The sequence below is a fragment of the Geotrypetes seraphini genome, chromosome 5, assembly GCF_902459505.1.
Source record: "Geotrypetes seraphini chromosome 5, aGeoSer1.1, whole genome shotgun sequence".
Lineage (NCBI taxonomy): Eukaryota > Metazoa > Chordata > Amphibia > Gymnophiona > Dermophiidae > Geotrypetes > Geotrypetes seraphini.
Window position 1 is genome coordinate 255847144 of NC_047088.1, and position 13237 is coordinate 255860380.

At 41.8% G+C, this 13237-nt stretch overlaps 1 protein-coding gene across 4 annotated transcripts in view; it reads left to right on the forward strand.

Annotated features, from left to right (window-relative positions):
• Nucleotides 1-13237, forward strand: part of CNTNAP5 (contactin associated protein family member 5) — an 885931-nt gene that overhangs the window by 330789 nt on the left and 541905 nt on the right. For all 4 annotated transcript variants that reach the window (XM_033947244.1, XM_033947242.1, XM_033947241.1 and 1 more), the window contains one exon: nucleotides 12975-13085. Coding sequence is in view for 3 of the 4 variants with exons in the window: in XM_033947242.1 (XP_033803133.1) it covers nucleotides 12975-13085 (111 nt within the window). In the remaining variant the exon portion in view is untranslated. The remainder of the gene's footprint in view (nucleotides 1-12974; nucleotides 13086-13237) is intronic.

The window sequence follows — 13237 nt, forward strand, 5'->3', positions numbered from 1 at the left end:
CCTCAGGTTAGGACAAGGATACTATAACAGAAGTATAGTTTACTGATCTGAAGAAAGAGGTTGTAACCTCTGAAAGCTAATTGAGAAATGTATTAGTACAATAAAATGATGGGCACTAAATTTTCTTCCCGCCATGCCCTATGCCTCCTACCCAAATGCAAAATATAAATTGTCTGGCTTCCCAAAGCCCTGCCAGCTGAAGATCATCTTCCTCTAGGAAGGAAGGGGGGATTTGTTCAGAGATGTTTGGCACTGGTATGGTAATCTTTGTTGTTTGTTTTGAATTTTAAAATAAAAGAAAAAAAATAACGGGGAAATAAAGAAGTAAATAAGAAAATGGGTAAATAAACGGGCAGGGCATGATGAGTGGGGCATGGCACAGGACGGGTGAGACGGAGGCCCTCTAGACTTGTGTGCCTATGGGCCCTCGACGAATTAATCCTGCCCTGCCAAGGTCTGCATGTTTCTGAACAAAGATTTCCAGGCTGTTTGGATCATGAGCAGCTGTTGAGACGGAGAACTGTTTGGAAGTTGAGAATTTCAAGGCAAATATTGAAAGAACAAAGATGATTGATGGGACTCATTAGGATGAGTAAACAGATTCTTGAGGGAGCATTTGAATAAACAATAATGCATAATGGATCTTACTACAGTAAAACCAGGGATTTTCCTTGCTAAAAGCAAAATATCTTATTCACCAACATTCTGACTAAATCACTTTGGATAATGTTTGTCATTTATCATTTGTAGAGGAAACTGGGAAATGTGTTAAAAACATTAAATCGTGTGACCAAAAATATATGTGATACATAAATAAAGGAAATTCTACCTCCCCAAGGTAGAACAAAAGAAGACAAAAGAGGCGACCTGCGATGCTCAATCTGTTTATTCACTGGTACGTGTTTCAGCCATAAGGCCTACCTCAGGGGTCTTGTTTCCAATGAAGTGGAACTTATCACATATGTATCTTATCTAAAAACAAAAAACAAACTGGCAACAATCTCATGCATATGTGATAACATAGTAACATAGTAATATAGTAGATGACGGCAGATAAAGACCCGAATGGTCCATCCAGTCTGCCCAACCTGATTCAATTTAAATTTTTTTTTTTTTTTTCTTCTTAGCTATTTCTGGGCGAGAATCCAAAGCTTTACCCGGTACTGTGCTTGAGTTCCAACTGCCAAAATCTCTGTTAAGACTTACTCCAGCCCATCCTCCCTCAAACGGCCACATACAGACACAGATCGTACAAGTCTGCCCAGTAACTGGCCTAGTTCAATCTTTAATATTATTTTCTGATTCTAAATCTTCTGTGTTCATCCCACGCTTCTTTGAACTCAGTCACAGTTTTACTCTCCACCACCTCTCTCGGGAGCGCATTCCAGGCATCCACCACCCTCTCCGTAAAGTAGAATTTCCTAACATTGCCCCTGAATCTACCACCCCTCAACCTCAAATTATGTCCTCTGGTTTTACCATTTTCCTTTCTCTGGAAAAGATTTTGTTCTACGTTAATACCCTTTAAGTATTTGAACGTCTGAATCATATCTCCCCTGTCTCTCCTTTCCTCTAGGGTATACATATTCAGGGCTTCCAGTCTCTCCTCATACGTCTTCTGGCGCAAGCCTCCTATCATTTTTGTCGCCCTCCTCTGGACCGCCTCAAGTCTTCTTACGTCTTTCGCCAGATACGGTCTCCAAAACTGAACACAATACTCCAAGTGGGGCCTCACCAATGACCTGTACAGGGGCATCAACACCTTCTTCCTTCTACTGACTACGCCTCTCTTTATACAGCCCAGAATCCTTCTGGCAGCAGCCACTGCCTTGTCACACTGTTTTTTCGCCTTTAGATCTTTAGTTGGACTTGATTGTAAACAAGACCCCTGAGGCAGACCTTACGGCCAAAACACATACGTGTTGGGTCTTAGCAGTGATTAAACAGATTGAGCATCACAGGTCACCTCCTTTGTCTTCTTTTCTTCAAAAATATATGTGTACATAAAATGCAGTACAGTCTGTTAAAAAGAGTTGAAAGACTTTAAAAATTGCTTATAATTCAGAAAACAAATAAGGTGTGACAGTTCTCTCCCTTTCTCTTTTTTATTGTGGTTTTAGTGAGTTGACATGGAGGGCATTTTCAATATGGCAATTTAGATATCTTGTGGAACATGAAAATCCAGTACTAAAGATGCCCATTTTCAAAACTGTCTATCTTGTTTGTTTTGAAAATTGATGTGTTTGTGCTCAGTGTGTCAATGGCTTTTTTAAATTATTATTATTCTTTATTTATCACATCTCTTATTTACAATCGAGTATAATAATTACAACTTGAATCAGCTCCATAGTTTCCAAGGAAATAAACAAAAAAAGAAGAAAAAGAAATATCTATTCAGTTATATAGACCACAATATTTGAGAGAGGTTAACAGGAAATTTTTTTTCAAAAAGGAAATATAACATATTTTTCACTCTATAAGATGCACCCGACCATAAGACACACCCACCTGTAGAGGAGGAAAACCCAAGAAAAGAAATTCACACCACCCTGCCCTGTCCTCCCTCTGGTGGTCTAGTGGTAGTCCGGGACAGGGTCTTATAGAGCGAAAAATCCGTAGGCAGCATAGATACCTCCCCCCCTTGTAGGCAGCACAGGCACTCCCCCCAGTAGGCAGCAGAGGCAGGCACCCCCCCCCCTTGGTAGGCAGCACAGGCACACACCTCTATAGGCAGCCCTTCCGTACCTTTTTATGATGTCCGTTGGAGCTATCCCTGCTCCTGCCTGTCTCCCTTGACGGACGGCTTTCATATGTTCATGCGGAGCGGCGCAGAAGGCAGGTGTGTGCTATTCACATTCCTGCCTGGTCCGGCGAGAACTGACTGCAGGCAATCGGGGAGTGGCGCCAGACCAGGCAGGAATGCGAACAGCACGCATCTGCCTTCTGGGCCACTTTGCCCGAACTGATGAAGAGCCGTCTGGCAAAAGAGACAGGTAGGAGCAGGGAAAGCTCCAACAGACTTAAAAAAAAGGTACCAGGGGCTGCCTACGGGTGGGGAGGGGGTATTCGTTACATAAGATGCACCCTTATTACCACCCCCTTTTGGGGAGTGGAAAAGTATCTTATAGAGCGAAAAATATGGTAAATCATAAAGAAAAAAAACATCAATACCCTGTCAATCCTACAGCCAGTATTATACATAGTAACATAGTAGATGACGGCAGATAAAGACTCGAATGGTCCATCCAGTTTGCCCAATCTGATTCCATTTAAATTTTTTAAATTTTTTCTTCTTAGCTATTTCTGGGCAAGAATCCAAAGCTCTACACGGTATTATGCTTGGGTTCCAACTGCCGAAATCTCCGTCAAAACCTACTCCAGCCCATCTAAACCCTCCCAGCCATTGAAGCCCTCCCCAGCCCATCCTCCTCCAAATGGCCATATACAGACACAGACCGTGCAAGTCTGCCCAGTACTGGCCTTAGTTCAATATTTAATATTATTTTCTGATTCTAGATCCTCTGTTTTCATCCCACGCTTCTGTGAACTCAGTCACTGGTTCCTCTCCACCACCTCTCTCGGGAGCGCATTCCAGGCATCTACCAGCCTCTCCGTAAAGTAGAATTTTCTAACATTGCTCTTGAATCTACCACCCCTCAACCTCAAATTATGTCCTCTGGTTTTACCATTTTCCTTTCTCTGGAAAAGATTATGTTCTACGTTAATACCCTTCTAGTATTTGAACGGCTGAATCATATCTCCCCTGTCCCTCCTTTCCTCTAGGGCACGGGTAGGGAACTTCGGTCCTCGAGAGCCATATTCCAGTTGAGTTTTCAGGATTTCCCCAATGAATATGCATGAGATCTATTTGCATGCATTGCTTTCAATGCATATTCATTGGGGAAATCCTGAAAACCCGACTGGAATACGGCTCTCGAGGACCGGAGTTCCCTACCCCTGCTCTAGGGTATACATATTCAGGGCTTCCAGTCTCTCCTTATACGTCTTCTGGCGCAAGCCTCCTATCATTTTCGTCACCCTCCTCTGGACCGCTTTATGTCTTCTTATGTCCTTCGCCAGATACGGTCTCCAAAACTGAACACATTACTCCAAGTGGGGCCTTACCAATGACCTGTACAGGGGCATCAACATCTTCTTCCTTCTACTGACTACGCCTCTCTTTATACAGCCCAGAATCCTTCTGGCAGCAGCCACTGCCTTTTCACACTGTTTTTTCACCTTATGATCTTCGGACACTACCATCCCAAGGCAGGGCCTCCATCAGAAATTTCTGGGCCTCTTACTGAGCAATCCTATTGGGCCCCCCACGCACCCCTCCCCCCCAACCCCCCCCCCTTCTTCCATGGGCCGAATACACACATACTTTTCTCTGTCGCCGCACTCTTTGACCAAAAGATTTGTAAGCCTGCAACCACGTCAAGGTAGACTCTTTCAGCAGGGCCCTAACCTAACCTAAACTAAACTAATCTATACCTATCTATTCTAAACTAACATAAGTCTAATACTGAACTAATAACAAACTAACAAACATCTGCATAATAGATAACTAATAAACAATAGTGCTAGTAGCTATAATTCACTTTTGAATGTAAAATCTCAGTTAAGGATTTCTTTTGACCTTTGTAGGCCAGAAGTAGATCACAATTGCACAATATTTTTTGTAACAAGTATTAAATGTGTTTTTATAAATACTGTAAGCTTCATAAATATATCAGAAAAAACTACACATCTGAGCACATATCTGAACGTACACATCTGTATGATCCCATCCTCCTCAGCTTGCCTATAGCTGCATCATGCATGTTAAAAATGTACGATATGTTGATATGTGCACCTTCCTTCCTTCCCATCCATCCTCCTCAGCCTGTCCTTACACATCCACAGCTGCATGTTAATGATGATGTATATGTTATGATGATAAATAAGTGCATATGAGCACATCATTAACATGCAGCTATGGATGAATATATAATGATGTTATGAGTGTGCACCTCTTCCTTCCCATCCTTCTCAGCATGTCACATACAGCATGTTACATTACTCAGACTTTGTGTAATGTAACATGCTGTATGTGACATGCTAAGGAGGATGGGAAGGAAGAGGCGCACACTCATAACATCATTATATATTCATGAATTAATCTGATAATCATCACCACCAGGCTATGTGTGTTATGGGATGGAGGAAGAAAGGTGCATGTTTAAATTGTGCGGGGACAGAAATCCCACCCGTCCCCGTGAGAACTCCCACCCGTCCCTGCGAGGAATCCCTCTGTCCCCACCCGTCCCTATAAACTACAGAAATAGTTATTTCATTTAATTATGCTACTGAATTAAAGGCTCTGGTAGAAACCCATTTAAAAATAAGCAAAAAGACTTTATTAATTTGGAAATATTAATTGGGAAGAATACATACTTTGTAAACGGGTTTCTACCAGAGCCTCTGATGTTTATAAATTTTTATCTTATACAGTTGACTTGACTGATAAATAATAGAAGGATAGATTATTAGGTGGGGGTGGTGTCATAGACCTCCCTTAAATGCCTTCTATTGATTTTCGATTTATAACTTGCTTTATTTCACGGCCCTCAGAGATGCCACCAAGGGTTCAATAAATGATCATGGCCCTTGGCTTGATGCACCCAATCGTCACCGGGTCGATATTGAAACTAGTTGAGTCTTTAAACTATTTTATATATATGTCATTTTTTTGAAAACAAGTTTACAACTTAAATTAGATGTACTGAATGATCTTTCAATAATGTTTGAATCAATACTTAGCTTGACTAGGGTGGTGGTGGTTGACAAGGGATAAATAAGCCAACATGTTTCACCCGTAGAGGGGGTTTCCTCAGGGCTACAATCCCTTACTAGAACTGATTTCTCATGACGTGGCCACCCGAGAGTTCTTGAGAACTTTATGGTTATAGAAACATAGGTTGTACTAATCACCTTTGTTTTACTTCAAGCACTAATTTCAACACAAGGCTGGTGTGGTTAAGTGAACACTCAGACCCACAGCTGAGGTCCGGTGAAACAAGTTCACGGGGCAGCTGTTAAGGAGACCATCATAGTTGTTCACAGTCTCCTCCACCAAACAAAGACTAAATAACAGAAAATAAAACTTAAATAAAAATAAAATCATAAATTTCACAACAACTTAACTTTGAATGGTGTAGATGGTACACATAACTGCTCCGGGCTCCTCCGTTTATTCACAATACCGACCCCCCCAACCTAGGTTTCACCCGCTGGCTTCTTCAGGAGGGGTACTACAATTACAAGATAACTCAAATCAACACTGCACCACACAGCTTGCTAACTTAATAAACACTACATTTGAAATACTCAATGTACACACTCTCTCTACAACTTACCGGCACAAAGTACAACAGTGATTTATAAGCATCACCTTGGATAAATATATTCCCTTGCTGTTTTTTGATTATAGAAACATAGGAACATGGCCCATGCAGCCTGCCCATCTGCAGTAACCATTATCTCTTCCTCTCTCTAAGAGATCCCACGAGCCTCTCCAACACTTTCTTTAATTCAGACACAGTTTCTGTCTTATGTTCTCTGCTGGCTGGATATCCGTCTTAAAATGACGAATATTCAGCTGCTCAATATAAACAGCTGGGGAATTAGGTCAAAAAATATGTTCCTGAAGGTCCAGGTTAATGAATGCAACAGATAAAGGAACAAAAATAATGCTTCAAATACCTTATTAACCTAGAATGGTGCTCAGAAACCAAGATGGCATGTAGAGAACTCAAAACTGGGGAAAAACCCCTAGAGAGCTTCTTGTGATATCTATCATTGCACCAGTGTATAGTATAAAGGTACTGTAAAATGCTTGTAAGAAATGTTCATGATTTATAATGTATCCAAAAGTTGAATTGTCCAATATGACTTCAAGGAGAAATAGCTAAACAGCTTAATAAATAAACTTAGCTTGAATGTTCAACCCGCGATGGTTCAGCTGGGTTCTGACGCGTTTCGCCGCTATGGCTTCATCAGAGAACCCGCCAAGCTAAAGATGAACAGTATTTCAAAATCACAGGAAATTGAAAATCATTGTTTCAGCACAGGACTGATTTTGAAATACTGTTCATCTTTAGCTTGGCGGGTTCTCTGATGAAGCCATAGCGGCGAAACGCGTCAGAACCCAGCTGAACCATCGCGGGTTGAACATTCAAGCTAAGTTTATTTATTAAGCTGTTTAGCTATTTCTCCTTGAAGTCATATTGGACAATTCAACTTTTGGATACATTATAAATCATGAACATTTCTTACAAGCATTTTACAGTACCTTTATACTATACACTGGTGCAATGATAGATATCACAAGAAGCTCTCTAGGGGTTTTTCCCCAGTTTTGAGTTCTCTACATGCCATCTTGGTTTCTGAGCACCATTCTAGGTTAATAAGGTATTTGAAGCATTATTTTTGTTCCTTTATCTGTTGCATTCATTGAATATTCAGCTGCGGCAGCAATAATAATGCTTAAGACTGTATCCTGTTTCCGACAGCACCCAATACAGATCATGAATCCCTAGCAGAGTCCCCAACAGAAGCAAGGTTTCTTCTGTCTGCAATGGATATCTGTGTATTTTCTCGGTATAAAAATAAGTTTCGCTATCCCTTTTAGATTAACCTGCAGTACCTCTTCTTTACCTTTTTCACCTTGCAGTTCTGTCGCTTTAATAGGTTTTTTTTTATAGATAGGGCCAGATTCAGTAAAGGGCACTCAGATATCTATGCTGGAAACAATTGGTGTTCTGTGATGTTCTATAAATGTCAGTCCAGAATGAGCCCTCTTTGCAGAAAAATGTGTCGTATCGATTCCCATGACTGAATCTGGGCACCAGGATTTCTGCCTATGGAAACCATGTACGACTTACTTCATACAGTATCATAAATATACTTATGTAATAGCATTGTAAAATGATCATTTATTTATTTAGGTATTTATATACTGCCTATCAAGGTTATCTAGGTGGTTTACAATCAGGTACTCAAGCATTTTCCCTTTCTGTCCTGGTGGGCTCACAATCTATGTACCTGGGGCAATGGAGGATTGGGGTCACAGGGAGCAGCGTGGGGTTTGAACCCCTATGCCACACTCTCCTCCAATGCAATATCAGAAGTGAGCCAAGTATAGAACAATCAAGCCATTGTGACATCACTGCCGAGGTTGGCTCTCAAGCATTGGTGGAATGAGGCATTATGACATCACAATCTGAGCTCTGGAATGTTGCCACTCTGAGTTTCTGCCCGTCATTATGACATCAGGGAAATGGAAAGGGACTTGTATACTGACTTTCTGTAGTTTTACAACCACACTCAAAGTAGTTTACATACAGGTACCTAAAGCAGTTTCCCTGTCTGTCCCGGTGGGCTCACAATCTGTCTATATATGAAAAAGGATCTGCAAAAGTTAGAGGAATGGTCTAATGCCTGGCAACTAAAATTCAATGCAAAGAAATGCAGAGTAATGCATTTGGGGATTAATAATAGGAAGGAACCGTATATGCTGGGAGGAGAGAAGCTTATATGCACGGACGGGGAGAGGGACCTTGGGGTGATAGTGTCCGAAGATCTAAAGGCGAAAAAAACAGTGTGACAAGGCAGTGGCTGCTGCCAGAAGGATTCTGGGCTGTATAAAGAGAGGCGTAGTCAGTAGAAGGAAGAAGGTGTTGATGCCCCTGTACAGGTCATTGGTGAGGCCCCACTTGGAGTATTGTGTTCAGTTTTGGAGACCGTATCTGGCGAAAGACGTGAGAAGACTTGAGGCGGTCCAGAGGAGGGCGACGAAAATGATAGGAGACTTGCGCCAGAAGACGTATGAGGAGAGACTGGAAGCCCTGAATATGTATACCCTAGAGGAAAGGAGAGACAGGGGAGATATGATTCAGACGTTCAAATACTTAAAGGGTATTAACGTAGAACAAAATCTTTTCCAGAGAAAGGAAAATGGTAAAACCAGAGGACATAATTTGAGGTTGAGGGGTGGTAGATTCAGGGGCAATGTTAGGAAATTCTACTTTACGGAGAGGGTGGTGGATGCCTGGAATGCACTCCCGAGGGAGGTGGTGGAGAGTAAAACTGTGACTGAGTTCAAAGAAGCGTGGGATGAACACAGAAGATTTAGAATCAGAAAATAATATTAAAGATTGAACTAGGCCAGTTACTGGGCAGACTTGTACGGTCTGTGTCTGTGCATGGCCGTTTGGAGGAGGATGGGCAGGGGAGGGCTTCAATGGCTGGGAGGGTGTAGATGGGCTGGAGTAAGTCTTAACAGAGATTTCAGCAGTTGGAACCCAAGCACAGTACCGGATAAAGCTTTGGATTTTCGCCCAGAAATAGCTAAGAAGAAAAAAAAAAAAATTTTTAAATTGAATCAGGTTGGGCAGACTGGATGGACCATTCGGGTCTTTATCTGCCGTCATCTACTATGTTACTATGTTACCTGGGGCAATGGTGGATTGAGTGACTTGCCCAAGGTCAGAAGGAACAGCTTAGGATTTTAACCTACAACCTCAGGGTGCTAAGGCTGTAGCTCTAACCACTAGTTTACTTCTTCCTCATATAACAGAAAGGGTGATAAATATAGTCAATATATGAGATGATACCATAATAGGCCCCCTTTTAAGAATATTCATATAACGTAGATATGATGCTCAAAATGTCTGCACAATACAAAGGAAACATCCTACTAGGCAGTGGTATAGTAAGTGTGCAGGGGGGTAGGGGAGGGGACACAGGGGTGGACCACCCTGGGTGCTATCTTCGTGGGGAATGCTAGAGCCTCTCCTCCTCTTCACCCCCCATGTACCTTTTTTTTTTAAATGCTTGTCAGCACGAGTAGCATCTTCCAGCTGCTTGTGCCTGTCTCGGCTCCCTTCTGATGTCACGTCCTGGTCCCAGGACCAGGATGTGACATCAGAAGGGAGCCACGACCATCTGCTCATGCCAGTTAAGCAGGGGGGTGCCCAAGTGGTGGGGGAAGAGAGGGCAGGTGCGTGGCACCATGATACCAGCTGCCAACTTCCTTCGCTATGCCACTGCTACTAGGCACATATTACAATATTCTTATATACCTCTTCCTCCATGTTTTTCCCCCTTAATTGTTCTTTTTCTTCTCAAAATTGTAGTTCAACTTTTTTCCCTTTTGTTTCCAAGTATGACATGTACAGTTAGTTCATTGTACGTTCTAATTATGTATAATTTTTTAATGGACATAGCTTCGAAATCATTATAACAGCGTTTTTATCACATTTTTAATAAACCTGAAACCACAGGTATGATGTTAGCTTTGTTCAAACAATGTAATGAAGCATCTTTAGGAAACTGAGGGAAGCAAGTGCAGATGAGATATATATAGACAGGCCATGATGGGTGGTAAAATCATTGGAATAAACAGATGGATGGTTAAACTAAACTATATATAGGAATATGGCACACCAAAAATCGGCACCAAGAAAGTACTGTTCTTAAGCCGCACTTAAAGTGTGTGGTTTATAGAATAGTACTTAATCCTGGGAACCACGATTAAATCTTTTCCTTGGTGCACATAGCCACACTTATCCCCTCTTTTACAAAGATGTGCTAAGCTTCTTAGCGCGCGCTAAACAGGCCACGCTAAACACACACTAAATGCTAAGGCGTGCATGTTATCCTATGAACACATCGGCGGTTAGTTTACGTGTTGATTTAGCGCACGCTAAATCCGCGCTAAAACGCTTAGCGCGCCTTTGTAAAAGAGGGCCTTAAGTTTAAGCATGGATGCCCTGATTCTATAATTACGCACGTGACTGAAAGTAACAGCCCGATCCGCCCATGGTCTGTCCATTTGTGTCCCCTTTTTAGACTCGTAAAATTTGCATATAACTTATAGTTCATTTTAATTAGCACCCCTAATTGCTTGCCCTAGATCGGTAGCCTGGAATGCTGCTATTAATTGGGTTTTTGCCAGGTACTTGTGACCCGGCAAAGAAAAGGTACTGGGCTAGATGGACCATTGGTCTGACCCAATAAGGCTATTCATATATTGTTAAAAAGCCAATTACTGGTACTAATCTTCTTGTTATTCAATTAAAAATTGGGTATGTAACCAAAATTTCACATGCAATTTTGAACATTTTTTTTTATAGAATTTGAGGGCACGCATATGTATTGTTGAATAAGGTAGGAGGAGCCAATCTTAGTTACAATGAGTGCAGCAAGCTAGTCATAAGAACATAAGAATTGCCGTACATTACATTAGGGACTTCTATTCCGCCTATACCTTGCAGTTCAAGGCGGATTACAAAAGAGCTAACTGGACATTTCCAGTGAAGTTACAACAGTTTTGGGTTTTGTTTTGTTTTTTTTTGGTTACAAGGGAGGAGAGGTAGCTGGATTAATTCCGGATGAACTTGCAAATTGGATATTAAATTGACTGTACGTTACTGTGTGATATAACAAATAGATCACAGTTAGAGTACAAATAAGATTACGTTACATTTCAGGGATCTGAATACTTGGTTGGTGTTTTTTGGAGGAAGAGATTATTTGAGTGGAGGTTTTGGGGGAGAATTTATCTAGGAGGAGGGGGAAGGGTTGGGTTAAGATATCTGGATAAATTTTTTGAAAAGTAGGGTTTTTGATTTCTTTTCGAAAAGTTTTGAAGTCGCCCGTTGCCGTCAACAGGTTGGAGATGGAGGAGTTAAGTTTTGCTGCTTGCGTCGCCAGAAGGTTATCAAACATCTTTTTGTGCCTGAGTGCCCTTGAGTGGAGGGAAGGCAAAAGGGTTCAGAGTTCTTCCTTGTCTTGAGGTGAGGATCTGGTTTAGGCGGTTGTTTAGATGGGGGGGGGGGGGGGGGTGGAGCCGTTTAATTCTTTGAATAATAGACAGTAGAATTTGAATTGAATTCGTGCTTGCATAGGTAGCCAGTGAGAGTCTAGGAAGGCAGTTGTAATATGATCATATTTTCTCAGGGAGTAAATCAGTCTGAGGGCAGTGTTTCGTATAGTCTGAAGTTGTTTTATCATGTTGGCAGGACAAGGTAGATAGAGGGAATTGCAATAGTCCAGTAGACCTAAGACTAGGGATTGGACAATTAGCCTGAATTGTGCTGGGTCGAAGAATTTTGGGATAGACCAAATTTCAATCAAGCTCAGTATCCTGTTTCCAACAATGGCCATCCCAGGTCCCATGTACCTAACTAGAGCCCAAGTAGTAAAACAGTCAAATGTAGATAATCAGTGGCCACATGTATGAAGGGTTTGGGTATTGATATGTACATAGGTGCAGGCGTGAAGCATGCACATAGCTCCAATTTCGGTATATGACACCTTAATCATGAAAAATGGTGGAGGGAGACAAATTTAAGTAGCTTACAAAGCTACAAAGTCCACAGATAAGTTGTACTCACAAACTTTAAGAACATAAGAATTGCCGCTGCTGGGTCAGACCAGTGGTCCATCATGCCCAGAAGTCCGCTCACACGGCGGCCCTCAAGTCAAAGATCAGCGCCCTAACTGAGATTACCCTTATCAGCGTATGTCCTTGTTCAGCAGGAACTTGTCTAACTTTGTCTTGAATCCCTGAAGGATGTTTTCCTCTATGACAGACTCTGGAAGAGCGTTCCAGTTTTCTACCACTCTCTGGGTGAAGAAGAACTTTCTTTGTAAGCTAATTTTCAAATGTTGTCTTCCCTATGAAGACCATAGTAGGTGCGTGCCTTATTTCACTAACAGCGGGCTGAAAGGAATTCTGAAAACACTTTTCTAGAATCTCTCTTCTAAACGGAGCTCTTCCTGTAACCTATCAAAATGCACTGTATCCTAATGAACAGGGAGAACAGCACGACCTGGAAATCAGCTTTGCATTAGGCAGGGGGCTGATTATGTTCAAGTCTGCTCAGGTTACCCATGCCATAATCGGATTTCCATGTCTCTCTCTTCAGATAATTGCGATGATCCTCTGGTGTCCTCTCTGCCACCCGCCGCATTTGACAGCTCGTCTGAACTCCCTGGCGCTCACAGTCCCAGCTTTGCAAAGCTCAATCGGAGGGACGGTAAGTTACTTTGTCAAGACTTTGACACAGCGATTGCTTTCCCCAAGGTGGAATGAATTATTTAATACGGAAGAACGAGACAATCTTTCTATAGTTGCTTCAGAAGAATCCCATTTGTTGCAATATTTGTTGACGAGAAATGAATAATTTCA